General features: G+C 40.8%; 2 protein-coding genes across 2 annotated transcripts in view; one reads left to right on the top strand and one right to left on the bottom strand.

Annotated features, from left to right (window-relative positions):
• Positions 1-17,688, bottom strand: part of SLC1A7 (solute carrier family 1 member 7) — a 54,378-nt gene extending 36,690 nt beyond the window's left edge. Inside the window, exons 1-3 of the mRNA XM_063343907.1 lie at positions 17,548-17,688; positions 16,392-16,471; positions 1,357-1,572 (exon numbers count right to left, since the gene is read on the bottom strand). Coding sequence (XP_063199977.1) covers positions 1,357-1,572; positions 16,392-16,471; positions 17,548-17,688 — 437 coding nt within the window. The remainder of the gene's footprint in view (positions 1-1,356; positions 1,573-16,391; positions 16,472-17,547) is intronic.
• A 1,619-nt stretch (positions 17,689-19,307) lies between these two features.
• On the top strand, positions 19,308-27,634 carry CPT2 (carnitine palmitoyltransferase 2). The gene is made up of 5 exons (XM_063345208.1): positions 19,308-19,471; positions 20,388-20,468; positions 20,582-20,688; positions 22,919-24,223; positions 25,107-27,634. Exons 1-5 carry the CDS (start codon positions 19,338-19,340, stop codon positions 25,436-25,438), a joined length of 1,959 nt encoding a protein of 652 aa, XP_063201278.1. The 5' UTR covers positions 19,308-19,337; the 3' UTR covers positions 25,439-27,634.
• The last annotated feature ends 107 nt before the right edge of the window (positions 27,635-27,741 follow it).

The following is a 27,741-nucleotide window of genomic DNA, read 5'->3' as shown; positions in this document are numbered from 1 at the left end:
TACTTTTCATGCTACCCTGTCATACTAAGGGGTTCAAAGCTCCAGTAACTTCCTCAGTTCCTTCCTCTTGGTGTAGGAATTATGCATCAGAAACAAAATAATGTGACCTAACATTATGCCACAAAGACACATGCATGAATTTCACTGCACACATATCATGGCAAAGTCACTGGGGAGATACAGATGCCATGAAGTGGGCATCTTCCCATTGCAGATGAAGATGGTGGTCTTCTGGAAAGCTACAAAAGAGAGAGCGCTCAACTGCTGCTCCATGACTAATATAATTTGGCTCATTCTCAGTAAGACACTGCTTGATACAATAGAACAACATGCGGGTTTCAGATGGCCTGGCTAAGTACAACTTGGAGGAGAAAACCAAGATTTTTCTAAGCTTTTCATCCCAGTTCCTTCTGATTTGAGGTCCCAGTAACTCTCATTAAAGCACTCAGTGTGCTGATGCCTTGTCAGGGTCAGGAATTTGGGTTTTTGAAAAACAAACCATGCAACATTTTTAACAAGTCAAACTCCAAAGAGAACTCTTGATGTTTTAGATACACACTGGGCCTAGATGACCCTGACCAATATAGCATGAGATCACTAGCTTGAGAAACTACCAACCAAAGGCAAAACTTGGTCCTTCTGCATGAGCAAAATAAATCTGAGGCAAGTACTACGTTCAGTCAGGAAACTAATCCCGCTAGCACCTGAAATGTTGAGACAAAGAGGGATATTTAGGCAAGGCCATCAATATAGCATCTGTACTCTAATGCTGGTCTAAAAGAACAACCCTCTCTTCTCCAAAACAAAATACAACAAACAAGAAAAAGCCACGAAGCAAAACAAATAATATGATAAAAATAAGGAATAAAAAGATCACAACAGTGATCTTTCTAATTGTGTCCTTCATCTGAGAGTTGCTACGAGCAGTCATAACAGCACTTTTCAGAACTGTTTCCTGAAAAATGTGGATTTCAGCTCTTGTATTTAAGGTTTTGCCTATTACAACTGTCTGCCTTATTTAAACATTACATTTTAATGCTATCTTGGCCTTAATAATAGATTTCATGATGAACTCCACAGGCTACATGTGATTCTGTGGGGGTAAAAAAAAACCCTACCCCAGCGTTGTTAGTACTTCTCATACATTTGGTGGCCCTTCGTGTAAATTTTGCTAGAAACAGCCAGTATAAACATCTGATAACTTGACAATCATCTTCTGAAATTTTCTTGATTCTTGTTCTTGATTTAAACAAAATGTTCATCCTTAGGTTCAGAATTTATCCTCAGGCCACAGTTCCTCATGCAGTTATGCACAAAATGTTACCTCCAGAAAGCAGAAAGAATGGATGTAGTTACCGGATTAAGTCAAGCAGTGCATCTGCAGAGCTCATGATGGGCTTTCCGCCCTCTTCAGTGCTCTCCTTCTGTGCCGCTCCGCCAGGATGGATAATGGAGACCATAATTATTCCCACAATCACAGCCACAAATGTTGTCCACAGGTAGTAAGTGACGGTTATGATACCTAATCGACTGGAAGTCTTGGCATCCAGGGCTGCTAGTCCAGACATTAAGCTGTGGAAAGAAAACACATATAGTATCTTTTGCATAACATTAATGTTGTTGAAAACACAATTTCCTAATTATTCCAGTTTACCTGCTTCTCTCAGGATTGCCTACATATCAGTGTTTTCAGAAGCCTGACAGTAACAGCCTCTGTGTCTATTGTCATGTGAGATCCTGGTTATATGAAGGAATTTGCAAGTTCACATGGGGACTGAATCCTGTCGACTGTTACTTGAGGATGGAGGGACAGTTTTACATAACCTACATGTGTGATGGCTCAGTTCACAGGAGCAATGGCAACAATCAGTCCTACAAACTTAGGTATGAAACTCTACACATAATTTTACAGAATCAAAGAATAATTCAGGTTAGAAGGGGCCTCTGAAGGAAATACAGTGAAGCCCCTTACCCCTTCCTGTGTGAAGCCGGATCATGGCTTCAAAATGAAAAACACTAACGCGCAATATATTTTTGCTTTACCAGTGGGCATACTGAGGAGCGGACTGTCATTCAGTGTGTCTCCAGTGGAAGCGGAGACAGTGTATGGTGTGCAGAGGAAACTCCTTCATGGGCAGGTGTGGCTGCACAGTGGGGGGCAAAGAAAATGCTATGGTCACTTCAGCCTTTTCTGTCCTCTTTAGCTCCCTGCCCACCACTGCCAGAGGATGACCAATGTCCATCCTCTTGCTCATATAGCTTGCCTCTGCCAAGCTATGCAACCCCCCACCAACTGCTTTAGCTCCCACTGACGCTCTTTCATAGCCAAATTAGACAGGGCACTGTTTGGTCCCTGAACTTACTCCAGGCTGCTTTGATATAGACCCTGACGCTGTTTCCAAGTGACCCGGGAATGAAATTTGAGTTTCCAGTTACACCAGTGTTGCCTGGGGCTTTAAATTGAGATTTTTCTTTAAATAATTCTCTGTAAACTCTTCAAAGCATGGATCTCAGGAAAACTGCAGGTGAAGTAAAATACCACATTTACTATGTGGTGTGCCCCACTGTCCAGCTTTCTCATCAAAACAGAACCATTTATCAGGCCTTTCCTCATAAATAGTCATTTACTAAGCTGTACCTCCTTGAATGAGATCTCCTTGACCTCACTCTGCTGAGTGAGGTTGTCTAGAGCCAAGGCTAAAGTGCAGCTTAACCTTCATAGTAGATTTAATGAAATCAAATGGGTGGGATTTAGTGCTCAGGTTCCTGCTATCCACTAGATTAATTAAGAAAATGTATTGCTTTTCTGCATTGCCAATCTCTCATCAAGCATGGGTTTTGTTAACACTATAGGAGCAAGGGGAAACACTGCTTGCACTGTAATATGGATAATTTAGAAAATGAACATCTTGATAACTCTCACTCTTGTAACCATTGTTCTTCCCTCTCTTTTATCATTGTATTTGATAAAAATTCCACCTTTCTGCATGTCTATAAAGCACTGTGTACAAACACAGCACTACATACTAAAAAAGCAGTAGCAGCAATGACACTTAGTTCCTTTGCATTTCCCTTGGATGGGTCCATACAGAATAGTAAATATTTTAAAACATATTTTTGATAGAACACTTGAGGTAAATACATTTATCTCAAATTAAAGTGTTAGTTTTCTGTAAAACAACCTCTGTGTTGTTTCTAGAATTCTAGGACTGAACTCTTCTCGCAGAGTGAGGTTCCACAGGCCATTGAGCCAGTTCAACAGCTTGTTGATGCCCAAAGGAGATACCTATATTATACTAGCACTGTTCCACTCCTCACCCTAACCTTCCCAGAAAAAAAAAAAAAAAAGGAAAAATGAAAATCAGGTTGATTTTTCACTAGCTGGACGTTTTTCACGGTAATAATTTTCAGTGTTCTTTATAGACATATTATGCAGGGAAACAGACACTAGTGGTATGAAGGCCTGATGGTTGACCAGCAGATCTGTAACTTGTGGGTAGGACACCATGCAGAGTGATGACTTGGAGAGGGCACTACCGAGGAGACAGACAATACCCTTCTCTTCCTGGTACTGCCCTGAAGCCACTCTCAATGTGGTAGAGCCACACTGTTTCTGTTATTCTTGATGTCACGTTGTGTTTGTTCTACAGAACAATGGAGAAATGAACCCTGCGCGTAGCGCTTGAACTGTCTTGACTGTCCACCTGAGAAGTATGTCCAGAAGTATTTAGGGACAAAAATCCTAATGAAATATGTCCAGTGGTTCATGTCCCTTTGGGGGTTCTACCTCAGCCTCAAGGTGGTGGGCGGTTAGGATCTGGGAAGATGTTGTACAGCTAGAATCTAATCATACATTGGCTCTTAGGTGACAAATCCTGAGGGGGCTAATAATGAGATTGCTCTGTCTTGGGGATATTCATTAACAAGATCATCATCTGTAATGAGATTATCCTGTCACCAGATAGAGTCATGCTCAGTTCATGCTGTGATGAGAAAGTCCTCAAAAGTAATTAACTATGGAGGTGCAACAGGGGTAACTGTGGTGTGACAGAAGCATGAATAAAGGTCTGGGTTCAGACAAAGCTCTGTGTTTTTCATGGCCTGCAACGCTCAGTTTTAAGGAGGGACCAGTGCAAGCAAAGACACTGGAGTAACACTGGTCATGTCCTTTTAAGCAATCACTCAGAATTATTTTCAGAAATAAATGTCTGTAAATAGTATAAGAGAGTAATCGCTCATTAACTATTTTTCATTTGACTTCATATGTATGATGTCAGAGGGGACAGGACAGACGACATAAAGATTAAGAGATGTTTTGATAATCACAGTTATTGTATGAAGTAGGTAATACACAGTTATATCACAGGATTTCCTCACCATTGATCTCTAGAGCTCTAACATTCACATAACGTAGCCGAAGAATGACAAGAAAAAGTACTTTTCTTATTTGCTAGGGAATAGGGAAGTCAGGAAGAATAAGCTTCCACATGGTTTAACTTAAGATCACTGTATCATGTTCAGGTTTTCCCTTTAAATCTAATTTTCATCAGACACTCGGTTACATAAAAACTTCCCCAACAGTTTCCTAAGCTGCTTCTAAGACTGAACAAAGATGTTCCCATGCCATCCACTACTAGATTCTCATAAAACATAATGGAATGAAAAGCAGTGTACCTTTAATACTTGTCAAGCCTCAGAATCTGGTTAGGCTTGAAATAACAGGACAGATATTTCATTCATAGATTAAAAATAATTTGACTCCCTATGGAGATAAGTAGCTTCCACAGGCATGTTTCATGTGTAGCTTCCATAACATGTTTTAATGACTGCCACATGGACAAAACAGGATTAAGACAATGAAAAACAATCTGCACCTTTTCTGAATAATTACAGTACATCTCACTCATTGAACCTGTCTGGCAAAAAAAATTCCACAAAAGTGTAATTTTATATTCAGGGACCATTTCTTAATTTGTATAGAAAAAAATGATGTCAGGCCTAAAGCTTCCAAAATATGTGTTAATGAGTTTTGGATGAGATATTAAGTCTTCTAGTGCAGGATTTAAGTGAAATCTCTGATTACTATGATTTAAAGGTTTCTTGCACCTTGCGTTGAAACGTCTGCTGCTGGATATAGAAACAGACACCATAATAAACTAAGTAGCTCCATGACCTCTTTCTCTCCTGCATTGATCGTTCCAATTACATGTAAAAATCATCCTCCTGTGGCTTTTCTTTCTGCTGTCTAGAACAGTCTGCTTCATTTTTTTTATTCTATCTTGTTTAGCCAACAAGTGTTGGACGAAAATTGTGTATTCTCAGAGACTACACATAATTTGAGGAATAGCCTCCAAAATTGTTGTACCTGCAGTATATCTGTGCAAATATCTGTCCTATGGTCCTTAGACGTCTATCGCTTTCAGGCCTCTTCAAAGTTGTGTTTTGATAACCTGAAGATCTCTACACAATACAAACCTGATGCTCCACAATATTTTCATGTTTACAATCTTTCTAAGGTTTGTATTTTTATTCTTAACAAGTAAAAGATATCTGTTTTTTTACTGGGATTTAGGTAATTCTAAATCTACTCTGTTTTGTTTTCTGGGAAATAAGTTTTTCTGATGCAGCCAAATCTGTCTTGTCTCTTCTCTGGACTTTCTAGACACATTTTTATTGGAGAAAGAAAGTCAGAAAGGCAGTAAACCAAATAGCAGCATTTTAATCAAAAGATTGATACGGCCAATAATTCAAAAAAGTTTATTTACCTGCAGCATTTTAATGGGACAGATATTTAAGACAATTATTTCACTAAGACTTCAATTTGTTCATTGCTGATTGTTAGTAAATGAAAATCCTACTTTATCTAGGATGGCTTGATTAAAGTTTGTTTACTTTTTTTGGACAGTCTCCATGTTATTTATGAAAGGTTACAATAAATTATTTCTTTATGGGGTCCTTCTTGAGGGAGGAAGGTGAAGAGTGAAGCCAGGATCAGTGGAAGATCTAATGAAAGCCAGGTTAAGCTTTTAAGGGGAAACTAGAAACTTCCCCTTGTTGAGAAGACCTCAATAACTCCAGGACTTATTATTTTATGTGACTTGTTAAAAATGTAAAGTCAGTTACTTGGTTGTTTAAAATATTGGTAATAGTACAAACCAGTGAAACTATTAAGTAGTAAGTTTCATGTCTGCTTCAAGAGAAATCTCCATAAAACCCTCAAAACTGCTATAGCAATTTTGACATAATGAGGAAGGGAATTCTTTCAATATCTTGGAAATCCAACAAGTCCCTTGCGGACAAGCAGCTAAACCCTTATGAGCACCCTCGGCTTGTTCTGGCTGTCAGTGAGGTGCATCAGAGTACTTATGAAGTATTTTATTTACAAATGAAAACAGAACTTTTTATCTTCTCTGCAATTATCTATTTTTTTCTGTTGCTCTCTGATAAAAGCACATTTTTTTACTTGTCTCAGGATCAAAACTTCTCTCCCCAGAAAGGGAAAATACAAGAAGCTGCTGTTAAGACCCCATTCTGCATGTTTACTTTGTCTTCCTCTCCACCAGAAGCCATCTGGATGTTGCTTTGAAATAGATGGATTATGGATAAAGTTATCAGAAGGGATTAGTGTGATTAGAAAGACATTAATCCTGTCAAGAAGTAATGGTCAAGTATTAACAACCAACGGTTGTTCCTAGAATCATGGTTGTTTTCATTCATCGCGTACCCTCCCTCGCATTCTCATTTTCTAATTGCACGCCGTAGAAAAGACCTTCCTAAGCAAGTTGTCCCAGTGAGGCTGGGAAGCTCCTCTAACAGCTACATTAGAGATGATTATATTACAGTTGAGCATCATGAAAGTGAAGTGCTGGCTTCACTAATGCTGCTTGATCATGCAGGCAGGCTGTCGCTTACCTTTTTGTCAAGGTCAGTGCCTTCAAGTTTCAACATGGTAATAATCTCCATTTCCACAGCACAAGCCATTTAATCATCTTAAAATGCTGTACTAATATCATCTAATACAATACAGCAAGGCTCTTTCTATAGTTTAATGCTTAATTTTGCTCTTAGTCTCTAGTGTAATCACAATTATGTCAGCAGTGAGAAAGAGGAATCAGAATGACTTTTTCTTTCCAATATATTCCTTTGCTTTCTTCTAACATGACAGAATACCTAGAGCAAGACACGGCTGCAATAGAGAAGCCTGCTGCTCTCAGCACGTGCCAGAGTGACTGGTGGGAGGACCATAAGGACCATAACCTGTTCCTGTCTGGTTCACCCTACATGGTCTGCCTTTACTTACAGTGATGTAGTTTAGTTTTTTCATCTCCAGATGTTGTAACACACTGCACAGGAAAAAATGCCGCCTGCCCAGATATGTGCAGACAGCTAGTTAGCACATACACACATATGTAATATACAATTACATATTATAAACAATCAAGTGGCATCTTGGTTGGAAGCTGGTGCCACCCTACACCTCCAGTCCCATCCACCCACTTTTGAGTGATGCCAGGACCTCTCATGTGCCGTGACACCATTTGTCTAAGTGCAGAGGAAGATAAAATCCTGCAATAATCCATGTTCACACCCCGAACTAAGCTGGATCAGGTAAGTGGTGTGCGCTTGTTGAGACAGCCATTTGTACAGATGAACACTCTTTCTGTGTATGTTTGTGTACAGTCCAGGCAGGCAATAAAATGACACCCCAGGCAGGCAATAAAATGACACCCAGGCTCTCTGTGAATTTTACTCAGACTCAACAGTTTTGTAGACCACCAGTGTACTAACAGGCTGATGCTGATCTGAACGCGACTGAGGAACCATCATGCTCACTTGTACTCAGCGGAATGATCCCCAATGCCATGTATTAGTAAAAGTTTCATAGTATTACAGCATGATTTTCAAAGGAGATGAGACGTCTAGAATCCTCCTGAAGGCCCAGGGATTTACTAAGGTTTGCCTCCTTTGAAAATCAAGTAATAGGAAACAGCACTTTTAAGGTTTAGATATCTTGATATAAATGAAAATAGTGTCTATGCTCAAAAAAATGAATACAAAAAGTGGAAGCTGTTTAACAAATAGGACCATTCAGCAGTTTCTGTATGGTTAGATTATCAGTCGTAAATAGCACTTGAAATGTGAATCAACTTTTCAGAGCGCATAAGTATATAGATATTTTACTAAACACAGTGGAAGCTCAAAGGTGTCAGGCATGATGGAAAGTCTGGCTCTTGATCTTCAAACAACAGCAAATGAACAATATGTTAGAAGATCTTGTTGTCTGTAATACACTATTTGCAATGATTGTGTTTAATTTTACAGCTAGGCTGTTGGAAAAGGAACTGAAATCTACAAAAGAAACCAAATCTACATTTCTAGTACATCATAACATGCAGCTTTTTGAGATTCTGTTTTTAAATAATGCTTTATATTTTATTTACCCAAAACGTTGAGGTCTCCTTTTCCTTATTATCTAACACTTGTAACTGTTAACGATAAACTGACATACATAGCAAAAAACCCGCCAGGAATTCACACCATGCATTGTATTTTCTTAGTGTGCAATAGGAAATTTGTTTTTATGGACTTATGTAAACAAGGTAGGACTTTGTTTCAGGACACAGTGAAGATCAATGTCTGATCAATGGCCATTCTGTCACTGCTTCCTCCCAAATAGCCCAATATGCAAAGCTGCTGCGGTACATCTATGAATGCTGGAGGGGACGAACAGCAACTTGTCATCACTGACTGAGAAAGGAGATCTGAGACACTGTAGTATAGCTCATGCAAAATTCAGGCTGGCTTGTTGAATTTAGCTGTTCTGCTTGATTAAAAAAAAAAAGGTGTTGACTAAATTCAAAGGTCAGGATGCAAATGGAACAAAATTATCTATTAAATATGGCTGTGTAGCTTCACATCTGTGGAAAGAGTAAAGAATCTTAGTAATACTTGTTTTTCTGTTCTGTCAGTTCTTTCAAGTGTTTTTAGATTAAGAAAAGGGCAAAAGGATTTGAAACACAAATGTGGATTATAAACAAATGTCAGATTTATTCAACTGTTTATACTTCATACATGTTTCTACCCTAAGGAAACAGAGGGAATCCAGCCAGCCCCTCAAGCTTCACACGTCATTGCCATTTCTTTTACAAGACACCAAGTACTTTAGAGCTCTTAGAGGATCACAGAAAAATTCTGTCAGATCACAAACGGCTCATACCCCATTTGTAATCACTTCAGTGCTTTCCACACCCATTCACTTGGTGACTGTAGATGTCTATTGCACCTCACTAGATCCCTACCGACATCACCTAAATACTTTGTACTGAGTTGGTCCAATATTGTCATTATGACATCCGTAACTCTGCACCGTGTCATTTTTCACCGAAACGGTTTGGACTTCTAAGTTGCACAAGCAAAAGGAAACGCTAGAAGACAGTATGGGATCTGACCATTAGACTCCGGATTCCTAACCACAGATAAGAATATTGATAATGTTACAGATTATAATGTAGTGAAACTCCTGAAGATGTCTGAGGCATGCAGGAGGGATTCTTAGTAAGGTTTCCTAAGAAGGTAGAATGGAATTTTATTCTACAAGCTCAGGCAATCTCAAAGTATCCTTTGGGAAACTTTTGGGGTAATCTGACATGAGTTCTTCAATGTAATAGCGATACAAATAATTGAAAGTAGTATAATGGTGCTGAGTGAGACTGCTCTCTGACCAGTTCTTCTTACCCTTGGGTAATCCTTTCGGTTTCACCCAAGTACTGTTTTGCTTTTCACTCTACTGAAAGTAAATATATTTATCGCCTCTTGTCATCTACTTAAAACTTACATCTCCAGACTGACTTTCTCCACAATAATGACTGTAGGTCGCATTTCCTAGGAAAGGGCTAACAGGTTGTTCTCACTGGGGTGAAATTTATTTTTCTTATTATTTACATGGCAGGTAGTTCAGAAGTGGGACATTATACATGCTTTACATTATCATTCAGGTACCCCACAGATTTTCCCATACTAACCCAGCAGAAGGTCTACCCTCCTCTCTTGTGGAAGACCTCTTCCCAAGTGCCATTATTTTTCTCTTGGCAAGGTAACACAGGTGAAATAGAGGGAAAAATCCAGAGTCTAATAATGTGAAGAAAAAGCCCCGTGTTTCCAAGAGCAATTTAATTCTATGGGAAAATACAGCTGCTTTGGTACATTACAAAACATTGTTCTGAGCAGGTTCCTCAGAGAACCATAGGCAGCGTTTTGCAGCTGCTCCTCAACACTTCACTGGATAATACAGTACATAAATTTGATTGCACTTGATTATGCCCCGGTTTGGCAGCTGCACAAGCATAAGAACAGAGCGACTGGTACTTACGAAAGAAATACCAGAGGGAATAGTTTAACTCTTACCTAGCAGAAAAGACCAAGCCAAAACTGAGCAGAAGCTTATGTTTTCTATCCTTTCCTGTACAGTCTTCAGTTAAATTATGGGAATTTCTCAAGACAACATAGAAAATATCTCTCAGTACCAGAAATGGATTAGAAGAAATAGTACTGCACATATTACCATTCATGTAAAACCAGTATTTTTGAGCAAATTAATTTTGGCTGTCCTCTTGGTTTAAATTTAAAGATAAACAAGAAAAAAGGTAGATTTCATGGCCTTTTAGAGATCTATATTTTCCTTCTGAATGACATTATATTGACCATACCAGACACTGATTTATAATCATGGTAGGAGATTTAGATTGCATTGAGTGTCTGGGTTAAATTTTTCATCCCTAACAAAGTGTAAGCTTAAGTAGTAAAACCAAAAATAATCTCCATTCTGTGGTCTATTACCAGTTTCATCTACAGCAACCAAAACAGCGCCCAACACCACTTACCCAAGCTAATGGTCTGTCTCACAGCGTGCTTTTAACCAAACCCTGAACTCCCAAAGAATATACCGTTGCTGTGAAGTTATTTAGGGTATGCCTGCACAGACAACTGCAGGCAGACATGAACTCACTCTGCCTTCGCTCTGAGCTGCCAAGACTGGTCCGGAAGCCATAGAGCCACATTAGTCCTTCGCGGAGGAGCTTGGGCGCAAAGCCACACTAATGCGGCTATACGCCTTCCGGTGGGGATCTGGCACCGGTCTGCCCAGTTTGGCTCATGGCTAAATGAGCTCACATCTGCTTGCACCCAGAGCATCTCCACACACTCTTGCACAGTTTAGACAGTTGTCAACTCTTCAAATGTAACTAATGAGTCCTGAGAGGCGGAATTTGGTACGGCACAGTACAGCTGAACGACGACCGAATTGCATTAGAAGAGAATGAGCAATGTTTTTCATTAGTGGGATGTTAAAATGCCAATGCATTCCCCAAATCAGAAGGCTGTGGAAAAAAAAAAATTATATGGGGAAAAGGGTACTATAAAGGAGTAGTTTCTAATTAAATGCTAGGCTTTAACAGCACGAGTAAGAATGACCCACTCAGGAATCGAGCAGAAGGATAGGGGATTACCAGAACTGATGGAATTATGGACAGGAATCCCCTTAAAGAAAGACAGTTCTATATTTAGCATATCATATTTAATTCAGCAACAAAACCCCAATAGTAACAAATATTTATTACTACCCCCAAATGAGCCTTCAAATAAATATAACATTTTATTAGCATACATTTGCTTGTGTCAGGCACAATATACTCAGAGAAACGAGCTTTATAATTTTAAAAAATGCAGGTCAAATTGGTTACTTAGATTTGACTATGAAGGGAACAATCTTTCTATAACAGATTCTGCACATGGAAAAGGATCAAATCTCTGCTACTCATTATTTCTTAAGCATCTAGAAAATGGTCAGTGGTAAATAAATACTAAATGTAATAATTATCTAAGCTTAAACATAAAAACCTGCTTTTCTAAAGGGACTATTCACTGGGCTGACAAGCCTGTTAGACAGCCCTCACAATTCTTTCCCACAAATAGTCTCACTGCTCACTGCTAATCATAGCCTTAGAAAACTGGGCCCTGTTACCAGATAAAAGCTTAATCATATAAACAAGGAGGGTGTTGAAATAAAGGATGCAATATTCTATTACATATAGTTGTATACATATAAGACAAAGAGAACTCAACAGGTTCAGCTGGTGTAAACCCGTGTAACTGGCTTTAGCCTGCTTTCCTGAAGCAGCAAGGCTTATGGAGTCAAACCCCGTGCGTGTGAGAGCCCTTGCTCCCGCACCTCTGCCTTTCCAACAGCAAGGAGAGTTCAGTGTCCTCTCTGGGGTAAATGTCGCAGTATAAGCTCTCTGCCTACTGGATAGAATCCATGTCACAAAGAAGCATTATAAATGCCTCAGCAGTGGCAAATTTTTCAGTCAAGAGTTTGCAGCTTCTTCAAAACCTCAGCCACAAGAAGATGTGAAAAAAACCTCCCCCCAAACCATAAATCAATGCAGTTACGCTTACTGAAAATCAACTTTCTGGCCCTCTGGAAGTCAATCAGTAGAAAACTGGTAACCTGAGATGAAGACGATGGGGCAGGGAAGAGGCACAAGGACAAAGATGAAGGAAGGTGACAGCCCATGAGTTACGGCACAGTCCCTGCCAGCATGGCTGGCCTGCGCTTGCGCCAGCGCCCACCCTGGCACTGCTGGCACAGATTTGGTCAGAGGGTTTATATTATCTTCAGCAAATGTGAGAAGATATTAATGGGAAAGTTGAACGTTTGTTCCTCCCCCAGTTGTTTGCTTCATGCAGAGCACAAAGACTTTGACATCAGATTTGATTATTTCAAGCATTTAAGAAGCTGAGAAACTAAAGTGGTGCACAGCTATCTCGGCCAATCAACGTGTCCTGAAAGCACCACCTGCAAGTGAAGAATACACGCGTGTGCAAGTTTATAATTAACCATAGCGAGAGAGAGTAGAAATGTTATTATTGTCTGGGTAGGCAGCGCTATTAGAAATCGCCTTGGACGAAGGGCCTCCCAGATGCACAGGTCATCCCTGGGCCGGTGACTGAGCACCCACAACAACTCGTGGTTCCTTAGTCTTCCAGACGGAGCCACCTCCTGGCTACAGGGTGTAACACAGACTGAGCCTCCACACACGCCTGGAAACGCGTTAGATGGAAGGAAAGATGGTTCAACAAACTTGAGCACCTTGGGCCAGCTGATCGGCAGATGTCTGTCTGAAGACCTGGACCCATGTTTTTTTAAACATACCACGGGACTCACGGCAGGATGGCACTGAGATTCACCTCTATCACTGCCGCCTAGGCGTGCGGCTCTTTGAAAACCTAGGATATTTGCTGAAACCTTTTGCGTATAAGGGAGAAAATATATTATTTGCATTGCAGTTGTCAAATGAGAATCAAGGTCTCTGTCCCAAAGAGAATCAGGGAACTTCAGATCTCCTGCAGTCAATCTTTCAGGCATCTTGAGGACATCCCCTTGTCCAGCTGCAGTAATAGCTCAGGCAGAGTGTAAGTGTAAGTCTGTAGCTATGAATTCAGATTTGGCTCCTATTCTCTCTGAGCTTCTTAATATTCCCATCCCCAGGTTTAAAAGTAGTATCCTATGTTTATACATATAATAAGTACTGTACATCTGGTAACTGCAGGATCTAAAATTTGGTCTTGTAACACTTGCTTCCTGAGTATTCCTAGGAAAGATACAAACTGTCAGACTAGTTTTAATCGCTTCTTTCTTTATGTTGATAATAGAAACAGCATCCTTTGTTATGTGAGTACCTGTTCTCATCACTGAGAAGAACAAACTCTATATGTGAGACACTTGGTGGATACTAATAGGTATGAACAGGGCTAAACCTCAGGCAGAGAATGGGGGAAATCAATATATACTTCTTTTTAGAGTCATTGTATGATGCTATGAAGCTTGTTTATGTAACCAGATAACTGAAACAATACCAACCCCCACCCTTAATGAAGGTTCACGTCACAACAAAAACAAAAGCTTGTGAAGGGCTCAGACTGGAACGCCAGTTTTACTGGTGGTTGCTTTTTCAAGATTTTTCTTTTCTTTTTGTGGGAAAAGAAAAAGTAAGACCCCAGGTGAGAGGAGATGTCAGGAACAGGTACGGGGGCTCTGGGATACAGCACTGCCAAGCGCTGGGGCAGAGCTGGGTAAGACAAGGAACTGTACATTGAAGCAACAGTCTCCTGTTGTTCGACTGATTTCTTTTGCATTCAGAACTTTTAAAACAAACACAGTTCAGCCAAAGATACCTGACTATATAATCAGTTTCTCCTTCCTAATGGATACAATCTGCAAAGTTCCTGTTTTAATTCTCTGACTATCAGGTCAAAAGAGGGTTAGTACAAATTTTCAGCCACTTCTTTTTAAAGCTGGATTTGTGCTAGTGACCTATAAATGCAAGATTTTCTACTCTTATTATCAGCCTTTGGAGCCACACACTTGCCAACTTTTACTTCTGACACAACCCTTCAAGATAAACTCTGGACTTTGTGACAGTGTATTTTGCACTGAGTGCCTCTTTCAACCCTCCTTTCTCACTTTAACTTTTCTTTACAAGTTTTGTTTTTACTTGTTAGTTCAAGAAAAAAACTTGCTTTAACTTCAATTAAGAGAGTAAAATTAGAGCTTGGTGCTGTACCCCTGGCTTTTGTAAACAATAATACAGAGTAATTTAGAAGATGATTTAAATGTTGTTGCTCCCACAGGACAGTCTGAGAATATTCCAAATCCACAAAGAAATTTAGTTTAAATGTGTATGCAGACTGGTAAAAACACAGAGCACTGGTTTACTCATTTTATGAAAAATATATGTGGGAAATACTGTGCTTGTTCTGGGGAAAAAAAAAAAAAAAAGGACTGTACAAGAATGTAATTATATCTAGAGTATTTTTTGCTTGCAAAGCCCTGAAATTTCAGTATGCAATAGCAAGTGATGGTTAGATTGTTACACAGGGAGATAGACTCACGCTGCCTTACAATGAGAGGTAATCTGTTTCAAGATCTGTGAAGTTTCTTCTCTTTCTTCCCCAGAGGAGAGAGTCCATCAGTTCTAACAGTGCGGCTCAGAGGTTCGCTCCTGACACATCTGTAGGTAACCCAGAGCTATCACAGACTGTGTCAGAGCAGCTCTTCCCCACTGTGCTGCTTCTCCTCCCAGCATCTCTAAAAGCCAAAGGGATTTAAAGAACTATACATTTTAGGGAAGGGCATGTGACTCAGCTCTTACCCTTTTATGTCCTTACTACGTCACTTCCTCATGTGAGATTCTTTTTGTCCTTGGAAAACTCCCCTTTCACCTCTCAAAAAGAATCTAACATGTTTTGCCTTGACGTTCTCTAGCTACGCGGGACAGAAGCAGGTATGAGCCTATAGTCATACTATGGCCAGTTCTCAGCATGCAAGCACCATGAATCAGCTTCATTCTGTGAAAAACCAGGAGAACATAGATGTAAAAGTATATGATTTAAAAATAAATTAATGCTGAGTTGTATTTATTTTGAGCAGCTCTTCGTGATCTGAAGCCTAGAAATTTATCTTTTTCTTAAAATGGAGTGTGAGTTTTTGAGTTTTTGGCTTTTGTATTCAGTTCTAGAAGCTAGTGCTTTCAAGGAAAGGCACCAAAGAGTGCAAGATTTTTTTCTCAGATCTGGTTAGGTAAAGTTAGCTTTGTTACTCTCCATCTCTCCTTATGTCTTCTCTCAGCATTGGGCTGACAGCTTTTGGCCATCCAACTGGTATTTGTGATTGTAGACAGTTGGAAGACAAGACAAATTTAGAGGACAGAAACAAAAAAGCTATCCTAAATTATGCAAAGGCAGCTACTGTGCACCGTTCCTCAGCACCCGGATCTAGATCATTAATCCTGACACCAATAAAGTGGCACCACTAAAGGTTCTGCCTTTAATGTACTAAGAAATCACTTTCACTTCCAGCTGAAGCCAGGTACATATTATTAGTTCACTGGAGACATGTTGGTTTTATTTCAATATTCACTACAGCACATCTCTCAAAGTACTGCAGAGGACTTCAAATTAACAGTGCTTTTTCATCCTATTTGAATGGTGTATTATTTAAATTGTTTAGATTTAAGGTAGGCTTTACTTATTCTATATATTTAACTTCAAGTCAGCTTAAAGCGAAAAGTCCTCCCGTTACAAGGAAAGAAGAAAACGTCAATTAAAAAACCAACAACATGGGTTTTAAAGAAAATAATACCTATATGAGGTATTGCATAAATGTTCCTATTGATTAAAAATATGTTCATAGCTCCACTAAAATATGAATATACAGCAGTCAGTAATGGTCCTGGCACTTTGACATTAATTCAGTTAAACCCAAAATAGTGGTGATGCCATGTCTCATTTAGGAAACTTAAAAAGTTACTGGAATAATCATTGTCCTCACTTACCTTGAGACAACCAGTGGGAGAATCAACATTTTCAGCATCCTCATCAGTAACTCACCAGGAAACTGGAAATAACTAATTTCCTAGAAATACATGGAGAGATGCTTATTGTTTTGAGATAAAGACCATCTGTCTTCATGAGTCCTGCTAGAGCTCTGGATCAGGTAACATTGGTAAAATCTGCAGCTTTGGTATATAAGGTGGCAAAGATAGTAGGCTTTAAAAGATCATTTTAAAATTAATTAATTACATATTGTGTTGTAATTCAACAAAAACACACTACATTGTTCGTTCCTTTACAAAGGAAGACAAAAATGAAATATGCCATCTGTTGGGGACTACTGTTAATAGGTTGCCCTGAATAATCTCTTCATTCTGTATTTTGTGTGTTTTGCTAGATGTATGAAGCTACTGATCGGACATAAAAGATGTCCAGACTGCAGTTAGCAGTAGCAGAATGAAGAATTGTCTTAGTTTAGTCACATTTACTAAGTGCCATATTTTTTAATTGAGATTTATATTTTATGCTCAAACAATGTATTCAGCAATGCAAGTTGCCCCCTCTCTTCTGTCTGACCGACACAGCAGAAAGAAACGAGTACCTGCAAAGAGCTTAGCTGAAGTATGCTGGAGGAGAAAACCCAAGTGCCTTTAATGGTCTGTTAATGATGGCAAATCTCAAATTTATCACTACAAAACACCGATGGTGTAATATAATCATCTGTACCTCTGTACACCTGATGATGAAAAATCCTCCCAGTGTTTTCTTTAGACGGACATGTTCCAAGGTAATATAAAATCCAACGAATATATTGCACCTCCATTTTTTTACGGGTCTATATTAGATGCTACATTTCATCTAGCTAAACACCCACCCACTATTATTACCCCTACTTGCAACATTATAATATGCTTATGCTAGACTCACTAGGTGTCTTAAAGACCAGCAGCCCTTGCAAACGCATCGTTTGAGAATGTGTAAAAAGACCCAAAGAACAGTGTAGATTAACAAACAAATGAAATTAAATGAATTTAACAAACACACATACACGCGTTTTATCTTCAACAGTCCAATCCTGAAGTTCCACAAGTTGCTATGTCTTTTGTTACGTAAGTATGGTATTTTCTGTGTAGTGAAACACGGCCGTGCCACACATACCTGCTGGGAGAGCCGTCTCGTCCTCAGGAAGAATCCGAGAAGGCAGCCGATGGTGACCGACAACACCGAGAGAATGAGCAAACCATTTCTTTTACAAACATCCTTGATCCGAGCGAGGATTGCATCAAAACCCACTGCCATGCTGTCCTCCGTGCTCTTTGGAGAAGAATCAGCATCCCATGGGGAGAGAATTCACTGGCTCCTCTTGTTTGGGTAGACAGCTCTAGCTCTGTATAGATCAGATCAAAGCACTTCCAGTTCTGCTTAGCTGACCTGCAAGGTCACCCCTCTGCCAATAGCCACCAAGCAAGCAGCTGGCATTATTGTTCCAAATTAATACCAACAATCCTATTATCGACTACATCATTAAGACCCTGGAAGAAGATTAGGGGGCTCTGGAAAATTAGAACAGAATGCAGTAGTATTTCTAAAACAAGACCGGTTGAAAACAAAGTGACACTCCTGGGAGAAAAATGGTGTTTGAGTGCGTTCCTCGGTCTCCCCGGTTTGTGATCTGGACATCCAAACCTGGAAAGGGAACAGTGCGAGTCACGCGTTCAAATGGGTAAAAGTAATGAATCTTACTGCAGATATTCTGAAGGGCAGAGCAGGTAACATTTTGAACTGGACTATCACAACAGGGCAAGCTAGGTGAAACTGAACTTCATTAACTAAAGCAGGCTTGGGGTTTTTGTTTTCATGGGAAGAAAGGGCTGAATGAGTAGCCTAAGAGCTACGCATCGGTCAGAAAATAGCTGTATACTCAGGCACGCAAGGGCACCTTCTGGCATTTGTCATTTATTATCTTGGAAGTGAAATGATTTCACTTTTTCTCCAACCACTATGTTGATTAGAGTAGGGCCAATTTACTTTCAGAGGATTATCGGACTAAGCCACAGGGATTGCTTTCCTTTCCTTTGCCCGCATTCAATCCCAACGCTGATTTTTATGCGAGTGAGTATCTGATAAAAACACACCACCATAACCGTTCACCGTGCCACGCGTCCTGCCTGAAACATTTCTTTGGTTTCTGGGTTATTGTATTTAGTGCCTTTATGGAAAATTTTCCATAGAGTACAACAAAACTGTGTGTTTACAATATTGTATTTTACACTGTGATACAGTATTTGTTGATACATGCTCACATATGAGTAAAAAAGCTCATGAGAGATAAAACTCTGCTCTTTGGAGCAGGAGATGAATAATGTATGGCCAGGAAGACATACCGACACACACCACAAAAAAAAAAAAAAAGGAGAAAAAAGTATGTGGAGTCTAAATGCTGAACAAAAACACTCAAAACAAGAGGATCAGAGAGAATTTTATTAATGCATATGTAGAAGAGGACTGAACTAAAGCCGCACCGTCCCACTCCAGGCATTTTCTACCACCAGGTAACTTTGCTACCTCGGTAGCGTGCATCAAATAACACCCTTTCCAAATGAAATAATAATTTTAAAATGCTTCATGAAAGCTCCCCGCAACCCTGAGTTTTACCGCTGGGATTTCCCCCCCGCCCCCGGACGGCCGTGCGCCGGAGGAGCCGCCGCTGCCGGGGCGGGCTGGGGGACCCCCCGGCCGCCATTTGGCTGCTTCCCCCCTCCTCCCTTCCCCGGGCGGCTGTCGGGGAACCAACCCCAGTCCCTCCGGTGCGAAGGCGCCGCCACCTGCCGAGCTGCCGCCTCCGCTGGGGGCCCTTGTGAGCTCGTCCCGAACGGGGCCGGCTGCCATCGGGGCGGCAGCGAGGGGAGCGTCGCGGGCGGCGCCTCACGGCCTCTGACGCGGGCATCATGGCGGCGCGGCGGCAGCTGCTGCTGCGGCGGGCGGCGGCGGGCTGGCGGCGGGGCTACAGCTCGGCGGGCGCTGCCGAGTACCTGCACCGCAGCATCGTGCCCACCATGCACTACCAGAAGAGCTTGCCCAGGTACGGCGGGCCGCGGCTCCGCTCCCTGCTGCGCCCGCCGGGCCCCTGCCCTCCCGGACCGCCCGTCCCGCGGCCTCCTGAGGCGCTGCCGGGCGGGGGCCTGGGCAGGGCCCACAGTGAGCGACCTCCGGGGAGCGACCGGGGCGGCCGGCCCCGGGGTGGCCGCCCGGGGCTCCGGGGGGACGCGGGCGGAGGTCGGTGGCGGCAGGCGGCCGTGTGGGGCCGGCGGCCCCGGGTGTCCGCAGGGCTGGGGGGGGGGAAATGCCCTCCCTCCCGGGTCTAACAGCCGCGCTCGGCGGGTGCTACTCGCCTCGTGTTGTACGTGCTCTGCCTAAATCACAGCGGACAGGAATGATTTTATTTTTTAAAGAGTAAATGTGACTACAGGCCTACTACTGACACATCCCTTCAGGGTGCAAAGTAGCTTCCGTGAGTGTAACAGGGTTATTTTATAGTAAAAAGAGCGTTTTAGTGTTTAGGGCGAGAAGAAGATGACAAAGATACTGGTTAGGAAATTTGCAAGGAAGCGTCGATGTTCAGCCCCAGCAGTGAGGGGAGGTCCCGATGCAGGGGTGGCTGCGGAACTAAACCGTCCTCCTAAGTAGCTGCTTCTCCTTGCGGTGGTTCATGTTGTTGTATTCCCTGTAAGTTATTGAGAACCTCCACTGCAATACCTTTGGAACCAGACGGTCAAGTTGTTTTTCTGCCTTGTTTTCCAGGAACCTTATGCTGTGGTGACATATGTCCATCTGTTCTCTTTCTTCTCATCTTCCACAGGAAGCTTTTGAGCTGTTTGGATAATATGGGATAAAAGGAAGGACAGGGAAGAGGGGAGGCAAAGAGAGACGGCTGTGTAAGAAACAGGCTTCATTAGTACTATTGTTTATAAAGCACATGTCTCTTCCCTTTCCTTCAGACTGCCGGTTCCCAAATTAGAAGATACAATTACGAGATATCTGAATGCCCAGAAACCGCTTTTAAATGATGACCAATTCAGGTATGGACAAACAAGATATGCGTATTGCAGTATCATGTGCTGCTTCAAAGCCAAGTGTTATATATAAAAAATAGGACTTCTGACAGCATTTTGTCTCTTACTAATTGCTGTAGGAAAACTGAAGAACTTGCTCATCACTTTGAAAAGGGAATTGGAAGAGAGCTGCATGAGCAACTGGTTGCTCAAGATAATCAGAACAAGCATACTAGTTATATCACAGGTATGTTGGCCTATTGGATATAGACAGAGTCTGTAGATCATCATGCTTGATAACAGGCAGTTTATAAGCTTCAGCCTATTTTATTTGTAGCATTAAGTTCTCTACTCTGTAAACTTGGAATAACGTACTGTGAATATTACCTGTGACTATATTTGAGCAAATTCTGAGTCTCTGATGGAAAGAAAAATGCCCATCATCTCACTTGTATATACCAGAATTCTGGGCAGGTGGATATTGGAAAAACGGTGCTTTTTCATGAGTTACTGTATTTAAATTTGAGTTTATGGCGTTTATCTTTTTTCTTTTTTCATTGCTGTCTAATAGAGTAGCTTAACTGCTAACTTCCTTAAGGAAACCAAAGCAATCATTTTCAAATAATTCCAAGTTATTTAGAAAGAAAACTGAACTCTGAGGGGATCAGAAAATACGACTAAGCTTTGGGAGGCAGAGGTGGACAGTGTTCTAGACTTAAACCCCCCCAAAACTACAAAACCGTATTGTGCTAAAGAGCAAAACAAAAGGATTGACAGAAAGAGGAAGATGAGAATAAAGAAAAACACATTAAGAGAGTGAGAGTGTGCATATAGCTTTTTATTCCTTATTATTGCTTCCATTGACTTAAAAATACAAGTGTCTGCTTATGAAAGTATTTGGGTGGATAGCAACAGAGGTGGAAGTATTCAAATACCTGTGGAAGTAGAAGTTTGCATGTTGCCCAGTGAATGCGCTTCTGTCCTTGCTATCTGTTGACACTACCTATAAGGGTGGTAGCTACCACGAGTTCTGTAGAGAATACCAGATCATTTCACAAAAGCTGCTGTTCGGTTTGTTATCTTTTACTTTCCGTTCACGTTGAACAACATCTGGTGTTTTAACTGGTGGGTTTATGGTGTTTGTCAACACTAACCAGCATGCTGCTTTGTGTCTGTGAACTGTGGGGTGTTTGTATTCCTGTTTGTTTAGTTACTATTCTTTTTTAGGCCTCATGAAAGACCTGTTCCACTTGAAATTGGTTTCTGAAAGTAGGTATAGTTGCCTCCACCTTGGACTTTCAAGTCCAAGGTTAAAAGGCTACGTGACGCTGACAGATGTGGTTTTAAAACTGTAGATGAAGGCTAGCCTTTGAGGACCTGGAATTAAAGTTGTAATTTAGGTCCTCGAGTTACCCCTTGCCCCTCTTACAGCCCAGCTAGAAGGTTCTACTGGTGACCAGTCCAGGCTTGGAATAATAATTTTTAATACAGTGGCTGCCTTGAGATGAAGTTGGTGTGCGCTTACTTCGTTGGTCTGTATCCACTCAGTGTGCAATACCAGAGCTTGCTGAGTTTGAACTTGCTAATGATAATGAAATAGAACTTACCTAAAAAATGCCTTCTCTGTGTATGCCCCCTGGATTTTCGTTTCATTAACAGGTGTAAAAGTGTGACTGCTTTTTACAGCTATGATTGATTCCCTTGGTTTTGTCAAGCACAAAACCTTTGGGTCACATTCATGCTTCTTGTTATGCTGACAGACTGTCTAAAAGACCTGTGGGTATCAAATGTAATTCTGCTTTCTGAAGTCAGTTTTAGGCCTGGAAAAGTAACTGTGAGGTCCCTGGTAACCTCGTCTTTTTGCCAGCTTGAGAGACCAATGGGAATGCATTGGTATCAAGAGTTTTGGCCTGTGCTCATCATTTTAGTGGATAGAAAGAGGAAGGAGGTGGAAATGTAAAACAGCAAATGTTGATGGAGGACTGCTGCCAGGAATGAGCAAAGCACTGGATCAGAAATAAATCTGGTTCTAAAGAGAAGCATGCCCTCAGTGACAGAGAGTTGCAGAAATCAATAGCTTAAGAATAGGTAAAGGCATATTCCATTCCAGATGTGAGGTGTGCACCAAAGTACAGTCCTGGGGAGCTGCATTGTATGTGGTGGGAGTTATGGTTTATCACTGAGCCATACGGAAAACTTGGAAATTGTCTCTCGCTGCTGCTGACATTTACGCTTTTGATATGGATTGCTCCATACACAGCATTTTTACAATTAGTAAATACAGTACCTTTCTTCATAACTGGAGGTTGGGAGAATCCTTGGGGGAATCACTGCATATGTTTGTCTTGTTTGTATGAACTTGAAGAGGTATTATTCATGATCACTGTTGGAGACAGGATATTGACTACATGAACTTCTGGTCTGACTCAGTAAGCTGCTTTTTTGTTATGACCTATTTTTCAACTCTCCATTTTCAGGTCCCTGGTTTGACATGTACCTAAAAGCACGTGAACCTGTTGTTTTGAATTTTAATGCATTTATGTCTTTTAATCCTGATCCGAAATCTGAATATAACGATCAGCTCATACGAGCTACGAACATGACAGTTTCTGCTATACGTTTCATGAAGACCTTCAGGGCTGGTCTTCTTGAACCAGAGGTTTTTCACCTCAATCCGGAAAAAAGTGACACTGAGATCTTCAAAAAAATTATCCGATTTGTGCCTTCTTCACTTTCTTGGTTTGGTGCCTACATGGTCAATGCATACCCCCTAGATATGTCTCAGTACTTCAGGCTTTTCAATTCTACGCGGCTGCCTAAACTCAACAGAGATGAGCTTTATACAGATGAAAAGGCAAAACATTTACTGGTACAGAGAAATGGGAATTTTTATGTATTTGATGTTCTTGATAGAGATGGAAATATGTTGAAACCTTCAGAAATACAAGCACACTTGAAATACATCCTCAGCGACAACAGTCCAGCCCCGGCCTTTCCTCTTGGCTACCTCTCCAGTGAAAACCGAGATACGTGGGCATTGCTGAGAAAGAATCTACTGGATAATGGCAATGAAGAAGCTCTTCAAAAAGTAGACTCTGCTCTGTTTTGTTTAAGTTTAGATGACTTTCCCATTAAAGACTTTGTGCATTTGTCCCACACTATGTTGCATGGAGATGGTGCTAACCGCTGGTATGACAAATCCTTTAATCTTATTATAACTAAGGATGGCACTGCAGGAATTAATTTTGAACATTCCTGGGGAGATGGTGTGGCTGTGCTCAGGTTCCAGAACGAGGTTTTTAAAGATAGCACCAAGGCACCAGCCATCAGCCCCCAGTCCCAGCCTGCTTCAGTAGACTCTTCTAGAGCAGTGCAGAAACTTGACTTTAAGCTGAATGATGCCTTAAAAGCAGGAATTACAAAAGCCAAACAGAAATTCGATGCCAGCGTAGAAGCACTGTCTCTTAATCTGATTCAGTTCCATGAAGGGGGCAAGGAGCTTCTAAAGAAGAAGAAGGTAAGCCCAGATGCTGTGGCTCAGCTTGCCTTCCAGATGGCTTTCTTTAGACAATACAATCAGACTGTTGCTACATATGAGTCTTGTAGTACTGCAGCTTTCAAACATGGTCGTACAGAAACTATACGTCCTGCCTCTATCCATACGAAGAAATGTTCGGAAGCTTTTGTCAGGGAACTGTCTAAGCATAGCACAGAAGAGCTTCAGAAGCTGATAGTGGAGTGCTCAAAATACCATGGCCGTTTGACAAAAGAAGCTGCTATGGGTAAGTAGGAATATATCAAACACTCTTGCTTTTGCACCAAAATGTCTATTAAGGTTGCTGTAAACAGGAACTTCACAACTAAATAATTTAATTTTGATGGAGGTCTAATGTTAATGTAAACTTGACAAAAACAGTAGCAGAAAGCTGCAGTTTAAAAGGCATTCTCTAAGACTCATTCCTTGATGGAGGAGAGTGCCTCTGTGCTTCCCACTCCACTGAGAATGTGTTGAGAATCTCTTATACTTTAGTGCTTGTTGTACTCCCCAGGGCAACCAAGAACTTCCGCTTTGTCTGAGGAGTTACTGTCTTATCCCTGCAGAGGATGAAGGCTTTAAAAACTTCCAAATCAAACTGATTCTTTGGCTGTGATACTACTGGCATTTTTCTAAGTGCTTTCTTTTGAATTGTCTGTTCCAGAAGCGTAACTTGTTGTATTGTTTCAGTAAAATTGGCTGTTTAACATTACCCCGTGGAGTCTAAAATTTGTCTCCTTTTGTTGATACAAGATCCTTTTCCTCTTTAGATTTATAAATTTTAGGAAAGCCTTTCTCTGTTTTAAACAACATAGGTACGTTTGGATAAATAGTTAATCAAAGAATGCGATGTATTATTAAAATTGCCTGTTAACATTGCATTTTTTTTTGCTATCATGATTCCTGGTTGAGGCTAGCAGTAAAGCAGCAAGCCCTCATTCCCTAGGATACGTGTAATACAAGTGCAGAATGTCTGGGTTCTGAAAAATAATTTCCTGAAATATGAAAATAAACCCCAGTTCTGTAGACCTCCTCTTTTGTGGCTGAAAAATGATGTGATGTCAAAATAAGTGAGTTTACTTCCCACAGAAATAGTCATCTCTCTAATACTTGTTATTTTATTTTAACAGGTCAGGGATTTGACCGACATCTCTTTGGCTTGCGCTATTTAGCGTTATCCAAAGGTATCGCACTGCCTGATTTCTATCAAGACCAAGCCTATGCTCGCCTTAATCACAACATCATTTCTACAAGCACGTTGGTCAGCCCAGCTGTGCAGTTAGGGGGGTTTGGCCCCGTGGTGTCCGATGGCTTTGGAGTAGGATATCAGGTACATGATGATTGGATAGGTTGTAATGTTTCCTCTTACCCAACTAGGAATGGTAAAGAATACCTTCAGTGTATATACAAGTCACTAGAAGATATCTTTAATGTTTTAAAGGGCAAGAAAATTGGTAGTTAGACATAAAAACATTAGAACACTTTACAGTTGCAGTACAAAATGCAGACTGTCTAATTGGTACACTAATCAGTGTTCAATGTGGCTGAGACCGCCCAGCTTAATTGGCTTCGTTTGTCTTTGTTGAACTTGAATACTGTTAGATTCACTATGAAATTTATACCTATTTTAAAGAAATCAAGTACAGACCTTGAGTGCGTGTTTCAGGAAATACAGACATTCACAATGTCAAAATTAAGTAACAGATCAATCTGTTCCAACAGATCCATGTGTTCTTAAACACATTATTTAAAATAAAAAGCATTTTTACCGAGTTTATGAACTCGGAACATCTATGTTCCATGAATGCTGCAACAGACAACAGCACTGTGATACCGCTCTTAAACCGTTTGATTTAAAAAAACCAACCATATGCAGTAATTTTAAATGAGAAAGAGTGGTTACATTTGCACTCTTGCAGTAAGCTCACTTACCAACTCATCACACTTACTTTTCTCTTTAAACTTGAATTAATGCTGGAACTGATTGTGCCTCAACTGCTTGAAGCCTTTCCACTGTAACAGCTTTTTGAGAAACAAAAAATGAAGTGGGAGGCCTTAAGTAACCTGCAATCACCGTGTTGTTAAATTGACTGGAAAAGACTGTATTGTAATAAAACTGTCTATTAATAACTACAAAGTTCTTTTATTGCCATATCAAAATTAGACAGAATGGGTAGTCCCTTTATCAATAGCTCATGTTTTTTACAGAGGTTGAAAGGAACACTGCTGAAAGCAAAGCATGCTGCAGTGTTGGCTCTCCCTTTCCAGATGTGAAGTCTGTCCAATAACCTGCTTTTGTTTTGCTACATAGAACTGTGCTCTTGTGCCTTAAAAAAGAAAAATCGCTGAACTTTGTATATTTTGGGGTTCTCTCTTTCCAAACTTCCTCTTACTGTGGGAAAGTAACCTCAACAGAACATTTTCCTGTTTTCTCCTTGTTCTGTCAGCTACAACTTTTGACTATTTATTGTAGCAAATGCCAGTCTTAGTGCCTAGAGCTGCTTCTTTAATGCATGGGGCTTGTCACAGAAATTCTGAAGACTAAGATTTACCAGAACCGTCAGAAGGATTGGAGGAGCTTGAGCAGACACCAGTAAAACTTAGCGATGCTGTGAACACTGATGCAGACAAGTTCCTCGCGTGCTGTTCACAGGTGGGACTCTGCCAGCTACAAAGTGGGTGATAGCAAAAGGGGAAGGGGCCTTTTTTGGTTAAGAAGCCAAAGGTGCTCAGAGTTGCTGGGATTACAACACAGATGCCCTTTGCATGAGATAACCCTTGCTGCACAAAATTCATTATGGTATGTATAACTTGAACTCCTCTGCCTTTTAAACCCTCTTGACTTCCAGTCTTTTTCTTCTGGGAAGACATTTCTTACTCTGGAGCTGCATAGCACAGTAGCGTCTGCCTCTGCAGCTCAGTGTAAAGCTAATGCAGCTCATGTCTTTCAGCACAGCCCAGTGTGTCCTGGACAACCAAATATATCAGCAGAACATAAAGTCTGAGCACGTTGGTTGGATGTGACAGATTAGGTTCAGAAGCTCAGAAACCTCCTTGCTTTTACTCTTCCTTTGGATATTTCAGCTTCCAGGTTCTCCTAGTGTCTTTTTCCTTTATCACAGTAAGTGTAAGCAATACCGTATCTTGAAGCATGAAGTGCAGATGCTAGGAAGGGGTGCGGCATGCTTTAAATATATAAGTCCAAAATCTTTTCCTAGTCATGGCTGTTTCTTCTGCAGCCTGTAATATGCTGTTCTAGTTTTCAGTTGAAAAGAATTATTTTAAAACTTACTGTGATTGTTATTGTTCGTTTAAACAAAGAAAGGAAGGTGATCATTTGGGGGGGATGAAGGAAACAATCAGACCAAAAGTCTGAATGAAGTTCACTAAAGGTTTTTGCGTTTGTGTTTTTGGTTGGTTGTTGTTTTTTTTTAAACATGAGAACAGCTGGCACACTTGCCAAGAAGTACATTTGTCTTCAACTAGAAATAAGTGAGGTTTACTTAATGACACTCTCAGAAAGATAACTTGATTTTCAGAAGATTGTAAGAGCTATGTGTGTCAGTAATGGTCAAGCTTAATGAGTTCTCAGTAAACTCACCTCAGGGTCTTTACTTGAACTGACTGAAAGCTATTAAAGATGAACCTTTTCACTTGATCAGTTAACGCAGTCTTTTAGTAATACTCAGCCACTTCCTGGTGATAGGAGTGGTGGGTGAAAAAAACTTACTTGCTTATGCTGGAGAATCAAACGTGGGTACTTCG

The sequence above is a fragment of the Chroicocephalus ridibundus genome, chromosome 8 (genome assembly GCF_963924245.1).
Source record: "Chroicocephalus ridibundus chromosome 8, bChrRid1.1, whole genome shotgun sequence".
Lineage (NCBI taxonomy): Eukaryota > Metazoa > Chordata > Aves > Charadriiformes > Laridae > Chroicocephalus > Chroicocephalus ridibundus.
This window is presented reverse-complemented; position numbering and strand designations above follow the sequence as displayed.